The sequence below is a fragment of the Lipotes vexillifer genome, unplaced genomic scaffold (genome assembly GCF_000442215.2).
Source record: "Lipotes vexillifer unplaced genomic scaffold, Lipotes_vexillifer_v1.1 scaffold647, whole genome shotgun sequence".
Classification (NCBI taxonomy): domain Eukaryota; kingdom Metazoa; phylum Chordata; class Mammalia; order Artiodactyla; family Lipotidae; genus Lipotes; species Lipotes vexillifer.
Window position 1 is genome coordinate 534,960 of NW_006793865.1, and position 18,673 is coordinate 553,632.

Below are 18,673 nucleotides of genomic sequence, written 5' to 3' on the forward strand. Positions count from 1 at the left end.
CTTCTGAACTGCACGGGGCATTAAAGGGAACATTATCTGCTGCTCTTCCCAGACTGACTCATTGGCCACACTCTAGCTCTGTGTGTCTGGCACATGCACAGAGCCTGAAAGAAAAGGCGGGTATTATAATGGGTCTTTTTTTAAAAAAAAAAACATCTTTATTGGAGTATAATTGCTTTACAAAGTTGTGTTAGTTTCTGCTGTATAACAAAGTGAATCAGCTATACGTATACATATATCCCCATATCCCCTCCCTCTTGCGTATCCCTCCCTCCCACCCTCCCTATCCCACCCCTCTAGGTGGGCAAAAAGCACCGAGCTGATCTCCCTGTGCTATGCGGCTGCTTCCCACTAGTATCTATTTTACATTTGGTAGTGTATATATGTCCATGCCACTCTCTCACTTCGTCCCAGCTTACCCTTCCCCCTCCCTGTGTCCTCAAGTCCATTCTCTACGTCTGCGTCTTTATTTCTGTCCTGCTCCTAGGTTCTTCAGAACCATTTTTTTTTTAGATTCCATATATATATTCCATATATATTTATATTTATATTCCATATATATGTGTTAGCATACGGTATTTGTTTTTCTCTTTCTGACTTACTTCACTTTGTATGACAGACTCTAGATCCATCCACCTCACTACTATAAACTCAATTTCGTTTCATTTTATGGCTGAGTAATATTCCATTGTATATACGTGCCACATCTTCTTTATCCATTCATCTGTCGATGGACACTTAGGTTGCTTCCATCTCCTGGCTATTGTAAATAGAGCTGCAATGAATATTTTGGTATATGACTCTTTTTGAATTATGGTTTTCTCAGGGTATATGCTCAGTAGTGGTATTGCTGGGTCATATGGTAGTTCTACTTTTAGTTTTTTAAGCAATCAAGGACATTCGGAAAGGATTCCAGACATCCAGGTGCAGATCAGTCCCTCTGCTGAGGCACTCCCATAAAAGCATCCCAAGCCACTTACATTTTGACTTGTAAATAAGGTGGTAATTGACAGAACTGGAGGTATCAGCAAAGCAGCAAACTTCCCTTCCAAATTATATTGTTCTTGTCATAATATTAAAATTAATTTCTGTCTCTGAAGCTGAGTTGAGAAGCATGGTATGGGATGTCTTCCAGGCCAAGGATGAAAAATCATTATGGATAATATTACAAGAATGTTTACAAAGATAAGGAGAAATTGACTAAGCTTTTAGATACGGACTTCCTAATCTTTTCTTTCCTTGGCAATCTCAGAGAGGGTTGTCTGGAAGACACACCATCAACTACACGTTGTACAAAGAGGTGATGCTATTATTGTAAAGCAGTGAGTCAACAATGATTTACTGGGTTCTGCCAGGCCAATGTCACAGTAGCCAAATCCGCAGACGTTTGCATGGGCCTTTCTATCTCCATGTGCAAATGCACTGACACAGGAAACCTAGCAACCAATTGGGAGTTAGGCCTACTGGTTGTTAATATACACTAATAGGATGGTGGACTTATTAAGAAATCTATAGAGAGATTCTTTTATAATTGACAATAGCACTTACATTTTAAGGTGTTAAGCATATTATATTCTATTTTTCTAAGTGCTGTTGTCTTACTTTGGGCTACAGAAGTGCATCACCATTCAAAGCTCACTTATCCAGCAACCACATCTCAGTTGGCTTTGTCCCCCATCTGTCCTAGAGTTCGAATTGATGAACATGAGCAGCTTTATTGGAAGAATCCATAAGGTCTCAGAACATAGCCCTCAGTAATATGGAGGGCCTATTGCTTAATGGGAAGAATGTATTGTAGAGCTCAAGTCAAGTGCTCTTTCAATGGATCTGTGACTCAAAATAATATATTGTGTATGGCTTTATAAAAGTAGTCGGTCAGCCATCAACAAGTGTTGTTGAACACCTGTGGACACATATGAATGTGACAGTGTGTGGGGCTGAAAATGCAGAGGAAGCAAGGCACAGGTTACTTGGAGACTTTGATGATGGCATTCAAGAAGGAACAGTGGCAGTGGGCCAGATGTCAGGGGCTTCCTTCTTATTTACAGCTCTTCTACTTGGTTAAATACGGTAGTTACCATCTAAACTAAGCTGCATTGATTGTCTCTGGATTATCCCTGGATTAGTCATCTAGGTAAGGCTAGTCATTATAACACCCAACCTCTCTCTGTCTCAGAAGGTTAACAACCAAAATTTGTTTCTCACCCATGTCCCAGTCCAGTGGGCATCAGAAGAGGACGCAGGACCCTTCCATCTATGGGCTGTACTAAGCCCATACGACTGAAGTCTTCCATTTCATCATCGTCTGGGCAGTAATGGATCAGAGAGAGAGAGATAGAGAGAATGTGTGAATATCTTATAGACCAGGACTAGACGAAAAGTACATCATTTCTGCCCACTTTCAGAGGCCCCAACTCCTTCACCTGCCTCTGTTTAACTACAGGGGAGCCAATGAAGCAAACTTTAACACTCTGCCCAGAAGGAAAAGGAGAACCAAATTCTGATGGACAGTAGAAGCTTTTGCTACTCCTGTGGTCTCCCAGGATTCTAACCGAGATGTAGAAAAAAGCAGGAATCAGAGAGGAAAAATGCTTTCGACACATTCTTGAAAATTTCTTCTTGGATATTGCAACTTTCTCAGATGTGCACACAGCCCGCTCGCAGTGCTCTAAAGATTCTCCCATCAGGCACTTGGCCAAAGCACTTCATCTCTCCAGGCCTTAGTTGCCCAACCTGTAAAAGGGAGAGGTTGGATCAGAATCCTTCCATGTCTTTTGGCTCCTTTCATATCCAAAATGCCATGATTCTAGAACTCCTGCTGTTCATTTCCTCTTGAGACAAATAGCCAGGGAGCCAGAGAGGTAATGCCAGTTGGTCAACAATTTATTGTCTTTAATTTTATTTTTAACTTCCCTTCTCACTTCCCAAGCCCACATTTCTAGAAATGGAAATATACATAGTAGACAAGGTTGTTACCAGTATAAGAGTGATTATTATTTAAGTTGTTTTGTGTTTGGCTGAACAGCACATTCACAGACACATAAATAACACACACAGAGATCCCTCTGTGAAAAAATAATCTCGTTTGAACAGTCTTGCAAGACATATGTTCCCCTCCTACTGCTCTTGCCCTGGATTAGTCAGTTCTGCAGTGGTAACAAATGGTGCTCTCTCAGTGGCTGACAACACATTTCCCTTTTGCTCACTTTACGTAAGGACTGTGGCTCAGCAGCAGGTTGGCCGTGGCTCTGCTGGGATTGGCTGGACTCAGCTGAGCTTATCTGGGCTCCACCTGTTTTCTCATTCTGGAACCCAGATGGAGGGAGTAGGTACCATGTGGCACATCCGGAGGACGTATGGAGAACAAGAGCAGGAAGGCCTCAGCCAGTAAATACAATACCATGCAATTGTATGTAAGGCTCTGTTTGGATACAGCAAAAACAATCACAACCACTCACATTCCATTGACTAGAGTCTTTCATGTGGCCAAGTCCAAATTCATTGAGATGAGATGTATACTCCACCCACAGGGCGCACGGGAAGCCTTAAAGAAAAACGCACAGCGTTAAGAGTTGTGAGTTTAAGTTTTATTCAAGGACCTTACTGAGGACTACAACATGGGAGACAGCCCCTCAGTAGCTCGGAGGGAACCTTTCTGAAGAGGTGAAGGAGGAGAGAGTTTATATGTGATTCTTGGCTAGGAAATACATGCAATTCAGTATACATCTTGTAAAAGATTAATGCTGAAATGCACACACCACTATATATAAAATAGATAACCAAAAACAAAGACCTACTCTATAGCACAGGCAACTACACTTATATCTTGTAATAACCTATAATGGAAAAGAATCTAAGATAGATAGATGATAGATAGATAGATGATAGATTTAACTGAATCACATTTCTGTACACCTGAAACTAATACAACATTGTAAATCAACCAACTATATTTCAATAAAAATTGAAAAAAAAAAAAGATGACTGCTGGTCACAAGAATGGATATCTCAAGTTAATGATTTTTTTGCTCTTCTATGTGTGGGAAGATGCAAGAATCTGGGTTCATTAAAATTCTCCCCGATCTGTGCATCCAACTATCCAAGGGGCTGTTTTTCCAAAGCCGAGTGCCTCATCCCATTTTTCATCCTCAGTTCCTCTTAGGGTGCACTGCAGTGGCTGACAACTTCATCTTTGTAGAGTTGGGGAGTGAGCAAACTCTTTGTTCTTCTTTGTTTACACATGAGTGTGTCTAATGACAATGGATGGGGGTATGGAATCCTCTGACTGGGAGGGAGCAAAGAGTTGGGGACTATAATCCAATCTGCTCACACCTCCATTGCCTCCACTGAAATTCTAATGGCAACATTTCCCATGGAAAGGATGCCACTCTACCTTAGTTCTTAGTTCTTCCACTGTGGAAAGTTCTTGGGTAGGAGAGAGTTAGGAAGGAGAAGCAGTCAGCAATGGGAGAATGGAAGAAATTTAACAAACATTTATATAGTCTTCATTGTAGACTGGGCACTGTCTTAAGCCCATTACCAATACCAACTCTCTGAATCTTCATCATAGTTCTGTGAGGTTGATCCATGCATTATTCCCATTTTACAGATGAGGAAACTCAGGCATAGAGAAGTAAGTTACCTGTGATCACACATCTAGCAAATGACAGAACAGGATTCCAACTCAGATAATTTGGCTCCAAAATCTCTCTTCTTAAATACTCTGAAGGGAAGAGAAATGGGAGGATTCCAGCACCATGGATTAGCTAGTTGCTGATATGCTACAATTTTAGGGGAGCAAGGAAACCAATTTCCTCTGGAAGGGGCAGACATTGTTTCAGTAAGTCATGACATGTTTTCCAGAACATAGACAAAACTGAACATTCTGAGATTACTGGGATTTAGGCCACTGCCCTAGGCACTGTCCTGCATAGTCTCTGCTCTAATGGAGCTTACAGACTAGTGGAGGGAAACACACCATCAACAAACAAATGAGGAAAAATATCACGGGTCAGTTGATGGTATGAGCTGTGGAGAACAGTAAAGTGGGGTGGGGGATGAAGAATGTGGAGCAGTGCTGGAGATGGGGTTTGAAGACAGTGGTCAACGAAGATCTTGCTGATAAGGTGACATTTAAGCAATGGCTTGAAGAAGGTGAAGGAGATAAATATTAATATTTGATAAATGAATGAATGAATACTCAACCATATTTAAGTATCCTGGTGAAAGAGAAAAAAAAAAAAAAGTTACCTTATTACTCAGACCTGGCCAGGCCCACCCTCCCCTGGCATAATTCAAGCTGATCTTCTGGTGGAGTCCGGATCCTCTTCCTCCATCACGTCACGTGGCTGCTGCCACTTCCAATTTCACCAATGAATTTCCTCCAAGGTGGAAGAGGACACACCCATGATCTCTTTAAATGGCCGAGGGATTTTTCTGGGAATATGCAGGAGTCACATGGTAGCAATTGTTCACCTGCTCTGGGCTGCAGGGTGGGAGGAAGGGGGCTGATCTGGGCTGTTATTATTAGTCTGCGTGCCTGCACATGCATGTTAGACGAGGCTGAGCATATTTTGACAGGGAGGTGAGCCAGATGTGAAAACAGACAGTTAATAGAATTACTGAGCAAAATGAGTAAATGAGAAGGTGTGAAACCTTCGGAAGTGTGCAGAGATTAAACCTGGTTGATATCAAGAATGCAGAGGGGGACTTCTGGGGACTTCTGTGGTGGCGCAGTGGTTAAGAATCCGCCTGCCAATGCAGGGGACGCGGGTTCGAGCCCTGGTCCGGGAAGATCCCACATGCCGCAGAGCAACTAAGCCCGTGTGCCACAACTACTGAGCCTGTGCTCTAGAGCCTGCGAGCCACAACTACTGAGCCCGCGAGCCACAACTATTGAAGCCTGCGTGCCTAGAGCCCGTGCTCCACAAAAAGAGAAGCCACCGCAATGAGAAGCCCGCACACCACAACGAAGAGGAGACCCCGCTCACCGCAACTAGAGAAAGCCCGCGCGCAGCAACAAAGACCCAACGCAGCCAAAAATAAATAAATAAATAAATAGATTTATTAGAAAAAGAAGAATGCAGAGGGGTGCTTTACTGCTCTCTAGGGATGAGACGGACCAGGATGAGAAGGGGCCAGGACCTTGAAACCTATCATTCCTCCCAATAAGAGCAGGAGAGTTGACAATGAGAGGGACGGCGCAAAACAGAAGGGGTCAGGCGACAAGCTGAGCTGCAAGGAGGCAGCATCCGGGAATTCTGCCAGGCATTCAGAAAGACAGTCCAGCCACACACCATGGATGCTGGGGCCAACAGAATACGGGGATGCAGGCTGGCCCTAGAAGTCAGCCACTGATCTGGGCAATGGGCAGAGATCCAGGGCCTGAAGGGCCTGTTATGGAAGAAATGGGGCCTTAACAGTTGACCACGCAGGATTCCAGCACCAGGAACAGGACAGGACCCGATGCAAGCCTTCCCTGGGCTTCTCTCACTGCATGGACATTGTGCCCAGAGCCTGCAGGTGGAGTTCAAGTGGCCCCAGCTATGGAAAGCTGTGGCAGGCAGGTCAGGGCACTCTCTGGGCTGGGTGAATACACACACACTGAAAATGTTCTATCACAGAAGCGCCAGGCTACTGAGAGGCGCACTTACGAGGGTCAAGGTGAGCAGGTTACGAGGGGTTCGTTTGTTTATTTTGGTGTTGTGTACCATATCTAGAAAGCTAACGTGTTAAGCAATTGGAGGTCCCACTAACCTCCCATTCCGTTGTCAACAGGAAGGAACAAAATAATAACCTTGCAGCCCCAACGAGCAGAGGCAGCAATGGGAGGAGTCTGACCAGGACCCTGAGGAAGGCCGGGTTAAGTCAGCACAGAGAGGGAGGCAGATGAGAGGAAAGGGAGGAAGGAAGGGATCCTGGGTTCACGAGGTCTCCCCCAGTCAGAAAGGGCTCCCTGCAAGCCTGCATTAAGCTGGCCTGAAAGTTTCAACTGCCCCCAAGTCCTCCTTTTACATGGGGGGATGCCGAGCCCAGAGAGATGGAGCGAGGGGTATGCTGGTCAAAGTTTAACAACTGCTCTTCCAGGAGAAAGAAAAAGAAGAAACATTCTGATTTATAGCATTTGCCAATTCCCACCATAGAAGTACTCCCACTACTGCTGATTTCAAGCTACCAACAGGAAGCCCGCTGGCTTACAACATTCCTTGAAAATGTAACAGCTGCTCCCTGGTGTAGAACTACACCCCCAGGGAGAGTGCCCTTGACCTCGTAGCCCTCCTCACAAGGAACCCTCAGCTCACGTCAGTCCTTTTAGGAAAATGCCCTTTCCAGGCCCAGAGGATGGAGGCGGATCCAATCCTACCTCCTAACCAGTAGCTGCCTTGCCTAGTCCTTTATGCTATAATCAGGGCTCCATAAGAATCACCTAAGTGCTTGTTAAAAACGCCTTTTCCAGGGCTTCCCTGGTGGCGCAGTGGTTGAGAGTCCGCCTGCTGATGCAGGGGACGCAGGTTCGTGCCCCAGTCCGGGAAGATCCCACATGCCGCGGAGCGGCTGGGCCCGTGAGCCATGGCCGCTGGGCCTGCGCGTCCGGAGCCTGTGCTCCGCAACGGGAGAGGCCACAGCAGTCAGAGGTCCGCGTACCGCAAAACAAAAACAAAAACAAAAACAAAAAAACGCCCCTTCCAGTACCAGCTTGTAATCAGTAGATAAATAAGCCCTGGAGATCTCATGCAGAGCATAGTGATTATAGACAACAATGTATTATAAACTTCAGAGTTTCTAAGCGACTAGATCTTAATAGTTCCCGTCACAGAAATGATTGTTATGTGACTTGATAGAGGTTTTAGCTAATGCTGCACAATTATATTCCAATAACATTTTTTAATTTAAAAAATGCCCCTTCCTAGGCCCCACCCTCCAAAAATTTTGACCCGTTGTATCTGGGATGGGCAGTGGTGCCCAGAACAGACTCTAAATGCAGTGCCCCAGGAACATCCGCTGCTACTGAAGGACCATACCTAGATCGCCGCAGCACCCTGTATCAGAGCCGACTTTGGGAAGGGAGAGTGTACTGAGAGAGCCCTTTATCAGAAAGAGGGATGCCTTAGATGGCTCAGAACCCGTGGTCCCAAGGTCCTCTGACCTGTCCACCAAACCATGGCCGGGCTGGGTTCTGTGCGTTGGAGCTTCTTGAAGGTAGGGGCCACTACTCCTTTGTAGCCATCAGAAGTGCAAAGCATGGTGGTTAACAACCCAGATCATGGAGCCCAGCTGCAGAGTTCCTCACCCTCCATACACTGCTCACTAGCTGTGTGACCTCGGACAACTCATGGAGCCTCTCTGGGCTCCAGTGTCCTCATCTGTAAAATGGACATATTCATAGAACTTACATCTCAGTGCCTGGCATGTAGTGTGTCCTACACGAGGGTTTGCTGATTTTATCACCACGCAGTTCTGAGCACACTGGAGGCTTTTAAGATAAGCTTGTTGGTTTAAACCACTTACCCCCTTGGGCTTCCATTTCCTCATCTTTGACATGGGAGCCGTGACATAGCAGTAGGAACAATAATAGCTTTCCTTCCTCTGCACAGGATTATTGTAAGAATAAAATATGACCATGATGTGAAAGTGCTTTAAACACTACAGATCACCGTGTAAATGTTTTGTCATTTTGTCTTTGATGTTGTTGTTAATTTGAGGCAGGACTCCCAGTCTAAAGACTGGATTCCCATTTCTGCTGTGCTGGCTGAGCTGTGTGATGGTGGGCAAAGCCAGTTACCTCTCTGAGCCTCGGTTTCCTCTCCCATCGAGGGAAGCCTCCTAGCAGAGACATTATATGTGTTAGGCGGCATCAGTGGTTCCCAGCCCTGACTTTACATTGAAATCATCTGGAGGGCTTTGTTAAAATGTCCATGTGCCAGTGGACCCAATTCTGATTCAATCAGAACCTCTTGCAAGACATAGGAGTTTGTCCATTTAAGAAGTTCCCTACATGGTTCAAATGAGAATCCTGGACTGAAAACCACTGGAGTCTGGAACAGCTTTGTAAACTGCAAAACCTAATGTACAATTTGTGGATTTTTTTAAATTGCTGGTAATTGATGGTCTTATGAGGAACCAGTTCCTCTGAAAATCAGGCCAAAGGGCAATTTCCACCATCTGTCTGAAGTGTGCGCTGACTGTGGAAAATTGAAACTCACCCAGTTCCTATTCTTGCCTTCAAGCCCAGGAGGCTGAGTGAAAATAAGCCTCTCTGAGAGCAAAGATGCTGCTGGGATGCTGCGGCCAGTGAGAGGAGTTGGTGTAATTGGATTTGGAAGCGATGCCTCCAGCCGTGGGGAAGCATTCAGTGTCCTGTTCTATTAAAGTGACTCTCGTGCAAAGGCACATACATCACCTTGAGCGATTTATCCCGATTAGGTTAGGGGCCAGGAGATCTTTCTATGTAAGTCCCCAGGTGCAGTACCAACCCTGATTTGGCTCCACTTTGGACAAATCCGATCTCTGCTAATTGCCTACCTCTTACATCACGCAGCTGTGGTCATGCACAGCATACTCCCTCTGCTTGGATGCATTTTCACAGACAGAGGGTCTTCAAGAAGTTCGAGAAGTTCTGGGATTCACACGAGAGGAGGGAGGGGGTGTCTGGAATCAGAGGTGGACATTTTCTAACTGTCTCTCTAATATTGCTAGTAACATCCACACAGCCATGATGTTCTGACTAAACTGCTGCGTTCGACTGGGATGGTCATTTTATAGATTCCCATATGGAAAGTGCCAGATGTTTCCCACCAAAGGATATCTCAGGACAGGGACTGAGAAGGCAACCTGTTTGAGAAGCAATAAAATGTAAACTTGATCATTGCAGTGATAAAAAAGAAAAGAAAAGAAAAATAATAATGAATGACATATGAGCAAACGTCCTGCTGTGAAATTTCACAAGCAAATGTGTAACTATGATTTCTGGGCTATGGACAGATAAACACTTCAGCGCTGTGGGCACATGTTTGCATGCAACCCAGGAAGAGCTAGGACCTTCATCTCCCCACCCTCAGGCCAGGGTTCTCCTAGCACTGTATCTGCAACATTCAATGTGTGCATTCAGGAGTGGCTGCCATGTTATTCTGAAAGCCTCTTCAGATTCCCCTGTCAAAGACAAAACGCTAAGCTGGCTCCAAGTCCAGTGTTTGACAATACTAGCACAGGACCAGTTCTTTTGCATGCAGATTTGCATCCCCTGTCTTAGATTCTTGTTCTGCTTTTTCAACTTTAAGGCTTCAGTGATTCACTTATTCTCTCTACAGTCATTGACCATTGACTTTGGGCAGAGCTTGTAAAACGGCCTTAATCTTGAGCCTGGTGTGAAATAGCTAATCCTTCCTGCTGCTCTCCCCACCCTTAGCAGATTATGTCCTCTGCTTTCCAAACTAAATATTAACATTCTATATTGGAAAGACATGCCAGATTCCTGGAAATCAAAAGGTACCTGTGGGGTTCTGGCCCTGTTTCTTTAGCCTCAGGCCATCTAACAGGTGGAGCAACAGATAAGGAGACCCAGCGGGCAGAGGACACCAACCCAGCAGACCCCAAAGGGGGCAGCTAACACAATTCCCAACATTTCAAACAATGGGTGAATGTATTTCAAATGTGTTTGCAAGAAATGAGATTGTTTGCATTTTTAGGACCAGACAGGCATTTGGAACTTAATTTGCATTTATATTCAGGAGGTATGGCAGGTGGTGTCCTAACCATTGATGGTAGAGAACTGAAAGTTGGGGAGGAGGGCAAAGTGGGTATGAGGTGTGCAGGGCTCCCCTGCTGTCAGAGTCTTGATCGATCTTAGCAAAATCCAAAGTTTACCAAAAACTGGAACCCTCAAATGTCCATCAAGAGTAGAATGAGGAAATAAATTATGGTCTTTCATTCAATGTAATATGAATGAAGATGAATGAGGCGAAGTGAAAATGAATTTTGTATGAGTCCATGTAACAACAAGAGTGAATCATACAACAATGTGAAATGAAAGAAGCCAGACACACACACTCAAAAAATGCATATTGTATGATTCTATTTCTATAAAGTCCAAAAGTAACCAAAATTAATCTGCAGTGTTAAAAGTCAGAAGAGTGGTTCCTCTCGGGAAGGGGTGGGTAGAGATTGGAGGGAGGCACCAGGGAGATTTCTGGGATGCTATTAGTGTTCTATTTCTTGACCTGATGGTAACATAGACATATTCACTTTGTGATAATTCATTGAGCAGAATGCTTATGATTTGTGCATTTCACATGTGTGACATTCTTTAAAGAAATTCAAATCTTGGATGGGGCCCTGCTTCTCCATGGGAACTGGGCTTGCAAGAGCTAGGTAGGTCCTCAGAATCCCTGCCCAGCATGCTAGGTTCATTTCTAGAGTCAGGGAAACTGAGTCAAAATCTGAGTAGAGCATTGGGGCAACAGTAGCAGATGAGGCAAGACAAGGTGAGAAATGCATTCACTTCAAGACCACCTGACACCAGGTCTTGGGAGCAAGTCCCACAAAATGGTAGGGCTGGGATTTCTGGCCTTTGGGATTGGCTCAGGACCTGGGTGAGCCAGCATATGCAGATAAAGTCTACCAGGGGGTAAAGGGTGAAAGCTCAGTTCTGTTATTTTTTTTTAACATCTTTATTGGCATATAATTGCTTTACAATGGTGTGTTAGTTTCTGCTGTATAACAAAGTGAATCAGCTATACGTATACCTATATCCCTATATCCCCTCCCTCTTGCGTCTCCCTCCCACCCTCCCTATCCCACCCCTCTAGGTGGTCACAAAGCACTGAGCTGATCTCCCTGTGCTGTGCGGCTACTTCCCACTAGCTATCCACTTCACATTTGGTGGTGTATACATGTCCATGCCACTCTCTCACTTCGTCCCAGCTTCCCCTTCCCCCTCCCTGTGTCCTCAAGTCCATTCTCTACGTCTGCGTCTCCACTCCTGTCCTGCCCCTGCTTTCTCAACTCTTGGCCTGTGTAGATGAGACTTGGCTTAATGGAAAAGAGAGATGAAGGGCAGCGTTTGGACGGAGAATCTGAACCGGATGAGCATTAATGCAGAGCAAGGTGTGCAAGAAGAGGGTTTGCGGGGTCATACCGGAGTGGGACATAGCACCGTGAGAAGGCATATTTGAATAAGATTACGGAGGAGCGTAAAGATGGGAGGGTCTCTGAGGATTCAGAAGCGAGGAAGCCAAGACAAGTTTGTCATGGGCAAGGCGTGGAGGCCGCTGACTTGCTACAGACCTGCTTTTCAGTTTTAATTTTTGCATTTTTAAACCACAGTCACACTAGGGCAGCTACTGAGGAGTGAAACCAAGATAGCTGTCCTCTGGTGGGAGTAGAGGGCTAACTTTTTCCTAGTTGGACTCCAAATATTTGGAGCCATTTACCACTACAACCATCACTAAAAGCGGCCTGTGGACACTCTTCGGATGTTCCAGCCTCACTTAGAGTGAATAATCTTGACCAAGATCCTGCTGCAATGGGGGAGTTGACTCAGAGAGACAAAAACAAAATTTTTTTTAAGTTATTTACACTTTTTTTTATTGAAGTATAGTTGGTTTACAATGTTGTGTTAGTTTCTGGCGTACAGCAAACAGCAAAGTGAGTCAGACTTCAGATCTGAATATAATATCTGACCCAAATATTCTTTTTTAGATTCTTTTCCATTATAGGTTATTACAAGGTATTGAATATAGTTCCCTGTGCTATACAGTAGGATCTTGTTGTTTATGTATAGTGGTATCTGTTAATCCCAACGTCCTAATTTATCCCTCCCCCCGACTTTCCCCTTTGGTAACCATAAGTTTGTTTACCATGTCTGTGAGCCTGTTTCTGTTTTGTAAATAAGTTAATTTGTATCAGCATTTTTAGATTCCACATGTAAGTTGTATCATATTATATTTGTCTTTGTCTGACTTATTTTACTTAGTATGATAATCTCTAGGTAATCCACATTGTTGCAAATGGCATTGTTTCATTCTTTTTTATGGCTGAGTAATATTCCATTGTATATATACACCACATCTTCTTTATCCATTCATCTGTTGATGGACATTTAGATTGCTTATATGTCTTGGCTATTGTAAATAGTGCTGCTGTGAACATTGGGGTGCATGTATCTTTTCAAATCAGAATTTCTGTCCTTTCCGGATATATGCCCAAGGGTGGGATTGCTGGATCATACTGTAACTCTATTTTTAGTTTGAGACAAAAACCAAATTTATCCCCAGCCTCATGTCCACCAGCCATAAAAATCATCAGTGGACAGCGGGAGGTATGCCTAGTGTGGGGAGAGACCACAATAGATGGTCAGGTTAACAGTCAGCATAGCAAAGTGGGCAGTTGGGGTTATCTTTCTCTCTGAAGGTTTACTTACCCCACTGTGTTTACCCTGCTGGAGAGTCAGTTGCAGGATGAGTTGGGAATCATTATTTATTGAAACACAGTAATGAGACCACTATGATTGTGTCCAATTCCCTGGCATGGGGGTTTCAAGGCATCAGAAACTACCCGTGGCTAGTCCACAGATTCCAGGATACCTTAGGAAATCCCAGAGGAGCTTATTTCTTTTCAGTTTATAAAATGCTTCCTGAAAGCATTATTAGTGGAAAAATTTATTTAGGAGAGTTTCTTTGAGCCTGGACCAGCATACCAGGAAGCATAAGTGATGAAAGTATCTGCTCCTACCTGCTCCACCCTGCTCCCCATCCAGGCATTTCTTTTTCAAAACACGTGGAGCCCTGATTTGGAAGAGCTGTCTAGTTAGCACGTGACCTCGCCCAAAAGGTGTGATTTATAGCAGTTGATCTCAAGTATTTTGATGCAAAAAGAGAAGGGAAGTTTCAATAAAAGGATATTATAGAACTTCTTCAGCCAGTAGGTAGAATTCCCATCCCCAAGCCAGGCTGAGATCAGATCTTTAGGACAAAAAACTCTTTCAGGTCTAGATGGATCCAGTGAAGCTGGATTAGGGAGAACAGCAGTGTTTGAGATCCTCAGGCACAAGTATGGCGGTTGAACTTGCTGAGTCTTGGCTGTCTTGACTCCACACCCGTTCGAGGCTGTGGTGCTGTTCACCTTGGCTCAGTCACTGTGGTCTCCACCGTCTCCCCCATAGAATGGGGAATAATTGCACGTTCATCACACACTGTCCACAAATGAGGATGATTCATCAGTCGCTCTCAGATTTGCCAGATTCCTCTCTCCCAATGGCACGTGACTGACAATTTACTACGCCTTTCTACACTTCCATTTCCTCTTCTGTTAAAAGGGATGGTAATGGAGAAAGACAAATATCAGATGATATCACTAACAGGTGGAATCTTTAAAAATGATACAAATGAACTTATTTACAAAAAGGAAACAGACTCACAGACTCAGAAAACAAACTTATGGTTACCAAAGGGGAAAGGTTGGGGGGAGGGGTAAATTAGGAGGCAGGGATAAACATATACACATTACTATATATAAAATTGATAATCAACAAGAACCTACTGTATAGCACAGGGAACCTTGTCCAATATTCTGTAACAACCTATACAGGAAAAGAATCTGAAAAAGAATGGATATATGTGTATGTATAACTGAACCACTTTGTTGTGCACCTGAAACAGCACTGTAAATGAACCTACTCCCATATAAAATAAAAATTAAATTTAAAAAAGGGGGGATTGTAATAGCCCATGCTATGCACAGGGGTAGTGTGAGGGCTCAGTACAATTTGGATGATTAAGACACTCAGCACAGGGACTTCCCTGGCAGTCCAATGGTTAAGACTCTGCCCTTCCAATGCAGGGGGTACGGGTTCGATCCCTGGTCAGGGAACTAAGATCGCACATGCTGCGCAGCACAGCCAAAAAAACTTTTTAAAAGACACTCAGCACAATGCCTGGCCCATGGTAAGTGTTCCATACATAGGAGGAATGACTTGAAACCCATTATGAGCCTTTAGCATCTTGATTTAATTAGATGACCCTGAGGGGTTAGATAGAGCAGGTGGCTTAGAACGTGAAACCTGGGAGGATATTCAAAAAGAATCCTGAAAAAGCAACTAGAAGGTCCCCAAAGAACAGGATACTGGCTACTTCATAGGAGTTGTTACTGAACCAGGAGCTCCAGTTATGAGAGAGTCGCTTGATGGCGCCTGTGTACACCGAACCTCTACTGTCACTAAGATTTCTATTTCCGAGTACATCGCAGAGGGAGTAGTAGCAGGTGGAAGGCTTCAAGAAGTTGTCTGTTAGGTGGTGTGAGGCTGGCAGATGGTGATCCGCCCTCTGAACAGGAGGAATGGACAAAGGAAGGCTGGTCTTTTCAGGGCTCATCAAACAGCACTCAGTCATTTCCAACGTCCCTAGATGGGCAGCCTTGCCCCTGGATGCCCTTCCCCTGATTTAAAAAAACCCATAAATTTTAAAGGGTAAATGTAAGCCATGGGTTTCCAAGAATTTACGCTTACTTCATCAAATCTATTGTTTTCCGAGAGTTGTGTGGAGTCCAAAAAGACTAATGAGCCTTTTCCAAATGTCTTTAAAAATCCTTTTTTCTTAGAAGGACATTTAGAGGCTTTCAAAGTTGTTCCAAGGGTAAAAATAATAATATAATAATAAATTTCTCAAAACTCTCAACCCCTGCAGGTTCAAAATTTGCTTAATTCTTCAAACCCAAGGGACTTGAATTATTACTGGGATTTGTCATTTCTTGTTTATGGGGCTTTTCCAAAGGGGAGAAAGGAACCATGTGGAGGTTCACTAGAGTTCACTGCATCGTTCACAGCCATGCCCATAGCCCAGAAGGCTTCCACAGTCTTCTCAAGCTGAACCTTCAGGCGAAGCCCCCCTTACTTGGTGGCATCCGTGAGGCCAGGTTGGAGTTAAACTGAATGCACTGACTTTTTCAGCCTGGCTTAATTTTGGCTGGAGGATCAAAGCCCTCCCAGAACAATTCTTTTGTAGGGAATACAATCTATGTCACGTAAAACAGGTGATCTATCGTTAGGTGACTGTGGGGTGCAAAGAGAACAATTTTTCCTTGGGGTGTGTGCAAAGAGCCAGCTGCGGCTGGGCTGCCCTTGAACGTTGTCATCTGATGACCTCTGGTGGTGGCATTTTTCCCAGCATGTGTGCAGCGATGCTTCTGAGCCAAGCCATCCTTGTCACATTTTCCTACATTCCTTTCCTCCTGTTTTGTTATTCACGTTCAGCAAGGAGCAAGAATCAGTTGCAAACACCCAGAGTAAAGTGGTGCATGTGCCTAACCAGACTGTCGTTTCAAAAAAGTTGCCTGTGCCTTCTCTTTCAGTGAACCTCTGATCCATTTCCTGTGGAAAGAGAAGGGAGCCAACATGAAGGAAAATGTAGCATCCACAGTGGTTTTCATTTTGCTACTGTTTCTCAACACCAACCTTCTGAATGGTAAGTAAGAGACTGTCCTGTTCTCTTTCATTCCCTGGGGTGTTTATATGAGAGAAGGGGAGAATCCATCACAGTCCTCTTGCAATGCAGTTATGAGAAATGAAAATGTCCATGTCATTTGCTGCTATTAAATTATTTACAATATTTGGGGGATTAAAACGAATGCAAAAATTAATGCAAAAGAATGAATGCAAGTAATGCAAAATCCTGTCACTATGCTCTGACTTCCATCCTCATTTTGGGAGTGCAGGGAAAAAGCTCTACCAACAACAGACCAGAGTTTCAGTTCAGGTTCTGTCCCTTACTAGCTGTGCAACCTTGAGCCAATTACCTAACCTCTCTGGATTTATACATTTTCAAAGTGAGAATAGTGATGTTTCTTCCACCTCAGATGAAAAGGTCTGTGAGAAAAATCTTTGAAAACCTGTAAAGAGTTATAAGGGGATTGCTGTTACATGGTGGGAAACGGGTATAGAGCCAACCCTGTTATGGGAAATGAAATTCACAACTAGACTAGAGTGTGTGAGCCTGTGTGTGTACATTTCAGTGTATCTACCACTGCGTATTTCTGGGTGTGTACACTTTTGTATACTTGTGTGTATCTTAACTTCCCTATATGTGCCTGATTGCAAATGCTTCTCTGTGTATACCTGTCTGTGTACACATTTGTGGGTGTATGTTTCTGTGTATGTACCTGTGTGTGTACTGGTGTATACTTCTACAAGTATGCACCTGTCTATATTATTCCTCTGTGGTATGTGGGTTTGCTTCTGATATGGGCTCTATTTCAGTGTGTGTGTGTGTGTCTGTGTGTGTGTGTGTGTGCCTGTGTGTGGTACCTCTGTGGTTGTTCCTATGTTGGTGTGCATTTTATAGGGATAGTGAGACAGTCCATTCATTGTAACCATCTCCTCTAAAGTGGGTGAAAGAAACATTTAACTAATTATAATTTCACAACTTTACCCTCCTCTCTTGAGTTTCCTCCAGGTACTATTAATAACCAGTGAAATGTGAGAGAGAGAAGCTTTCAGAGAAAAAGGACCGCAGAGATCAGTATAATCCATAAGGAAATTTTAAGTATTCAAATAATCAACAGTGGCCTTAATTGGCTTCTAAATATGCCCATTATTGAGCCATAAGTTTCGTGCTTTTTTAAAAGTAAACTTTCCTTTCTACGTCACATACTCCTCCCTATAGCCACAACAACAAACAAACAAAAAATCGCTTCACCCTGTAAAATTACCCTGAAGAAATGTTCCCTAGAGGACAGCAACATTACAAACATTGGCAGAGCTGACCCCAGGCTGTCTGGCGTGGACCATTTTCAGGGGGCTGGGAGGTGGCTGGGCTCTGGCTGACATGCAGCCTGGTGACCTCGGCCCCAGCCTGTGCACCGCATCATCCCCTTCCATTCAGCTCTTCTTTCCAGCCGTTTTGCCTAGTGCCCTGCCTTCCCACCTGTGTTCTCCACCAAACTTGCTCTTTCTGACCTGCTAGCAGTTCTACCCGGGAGCCAGTGTGAGGGGTGAAGGGCAAGTGTGGCAGAAAACAGAGAAGCCCCAGAGGCTGAGGGACCACCACCTGGAAGCTCTTCTCTCTGCTCCTGATTTCCTGAACTAAACACCACCCGGGGTTATGTGGCTCGCTGTGGATGGGCCCCCCAGCCCAGCAGCATCAGTGCCACTGTTTCCCTCTTTGGACCTGACAGACAAGGAGTAGAAGAGGGAGCCAGCTCACCAAGAGCTTTGGGGATTAGGGAACTCAAAACCTTCATCCACTTGGCATCGGGTTTTCCACATCAGCTCTTTCAGCTCTGCTAGCTTCCAGCTGGGACTAAGTACAGCTCCTAGATAATGATGGCAGCTAGTAACCGCAAGTGCAGCCACCTGTAGGAGCTCCCATGCCTCCTACCCATAAAGACCCAGGGAGAGAGGGGGAAATATAAGGGAAAAGGGACCAAAAACCCAAATTAGGAAATGGAGGCAGGGAGGATGGGGAGCCAGACTGTGATGCTGAATCGGAGGTCAAAGCTGAATGGAGGGCCTCCCTGGTGGCGCAGTGGTTGAGAGTCCGCCTGCCGATGCAGGGGACGAGGGTTCGTGCCCCGGTCCGGGAGGATCCCACGTGCCGCGGAGCGGCTGGGCCCATGAGCCACGGCCGCTGAGCCTGCGCATCCGGAGCCTGTGCTCCGCAGCGGGAGAGGCCACAACAGTGAGAGG

General features: G+C 44.7%; 1 protein-coding gene across 4 annotated transcripts in view; it reads left to right on the top strand.

Moving 5' to 3' along the window:
* Positions 1–18,673, top strand: part of PRLR (prolactin receptor) — a 65,533-nt gene that overhangs the window by 17,789 nt on the left and 29,071 nt on the right. For 2 of the 4 annotated variants that reach the window (XM_007466828.1, XM_007466826.1), the window contains exon 1: positions 16,374–16,454. In XM_007466828.1, coding sequence (XP_007466890.1) covers positions 16,385–16,454 — 70 coding nt within the window. In that variant the 5' untranslated portion in view covers positions 16,374–16,384. Of the gene's footprint in view, positions 1–16,341; positions 16,455–18,673 lie in introns of those variants that run through there. The other 2 variants (XM_007466825.1, XM_007466827.1) reach the window with 2 other exon arrangements.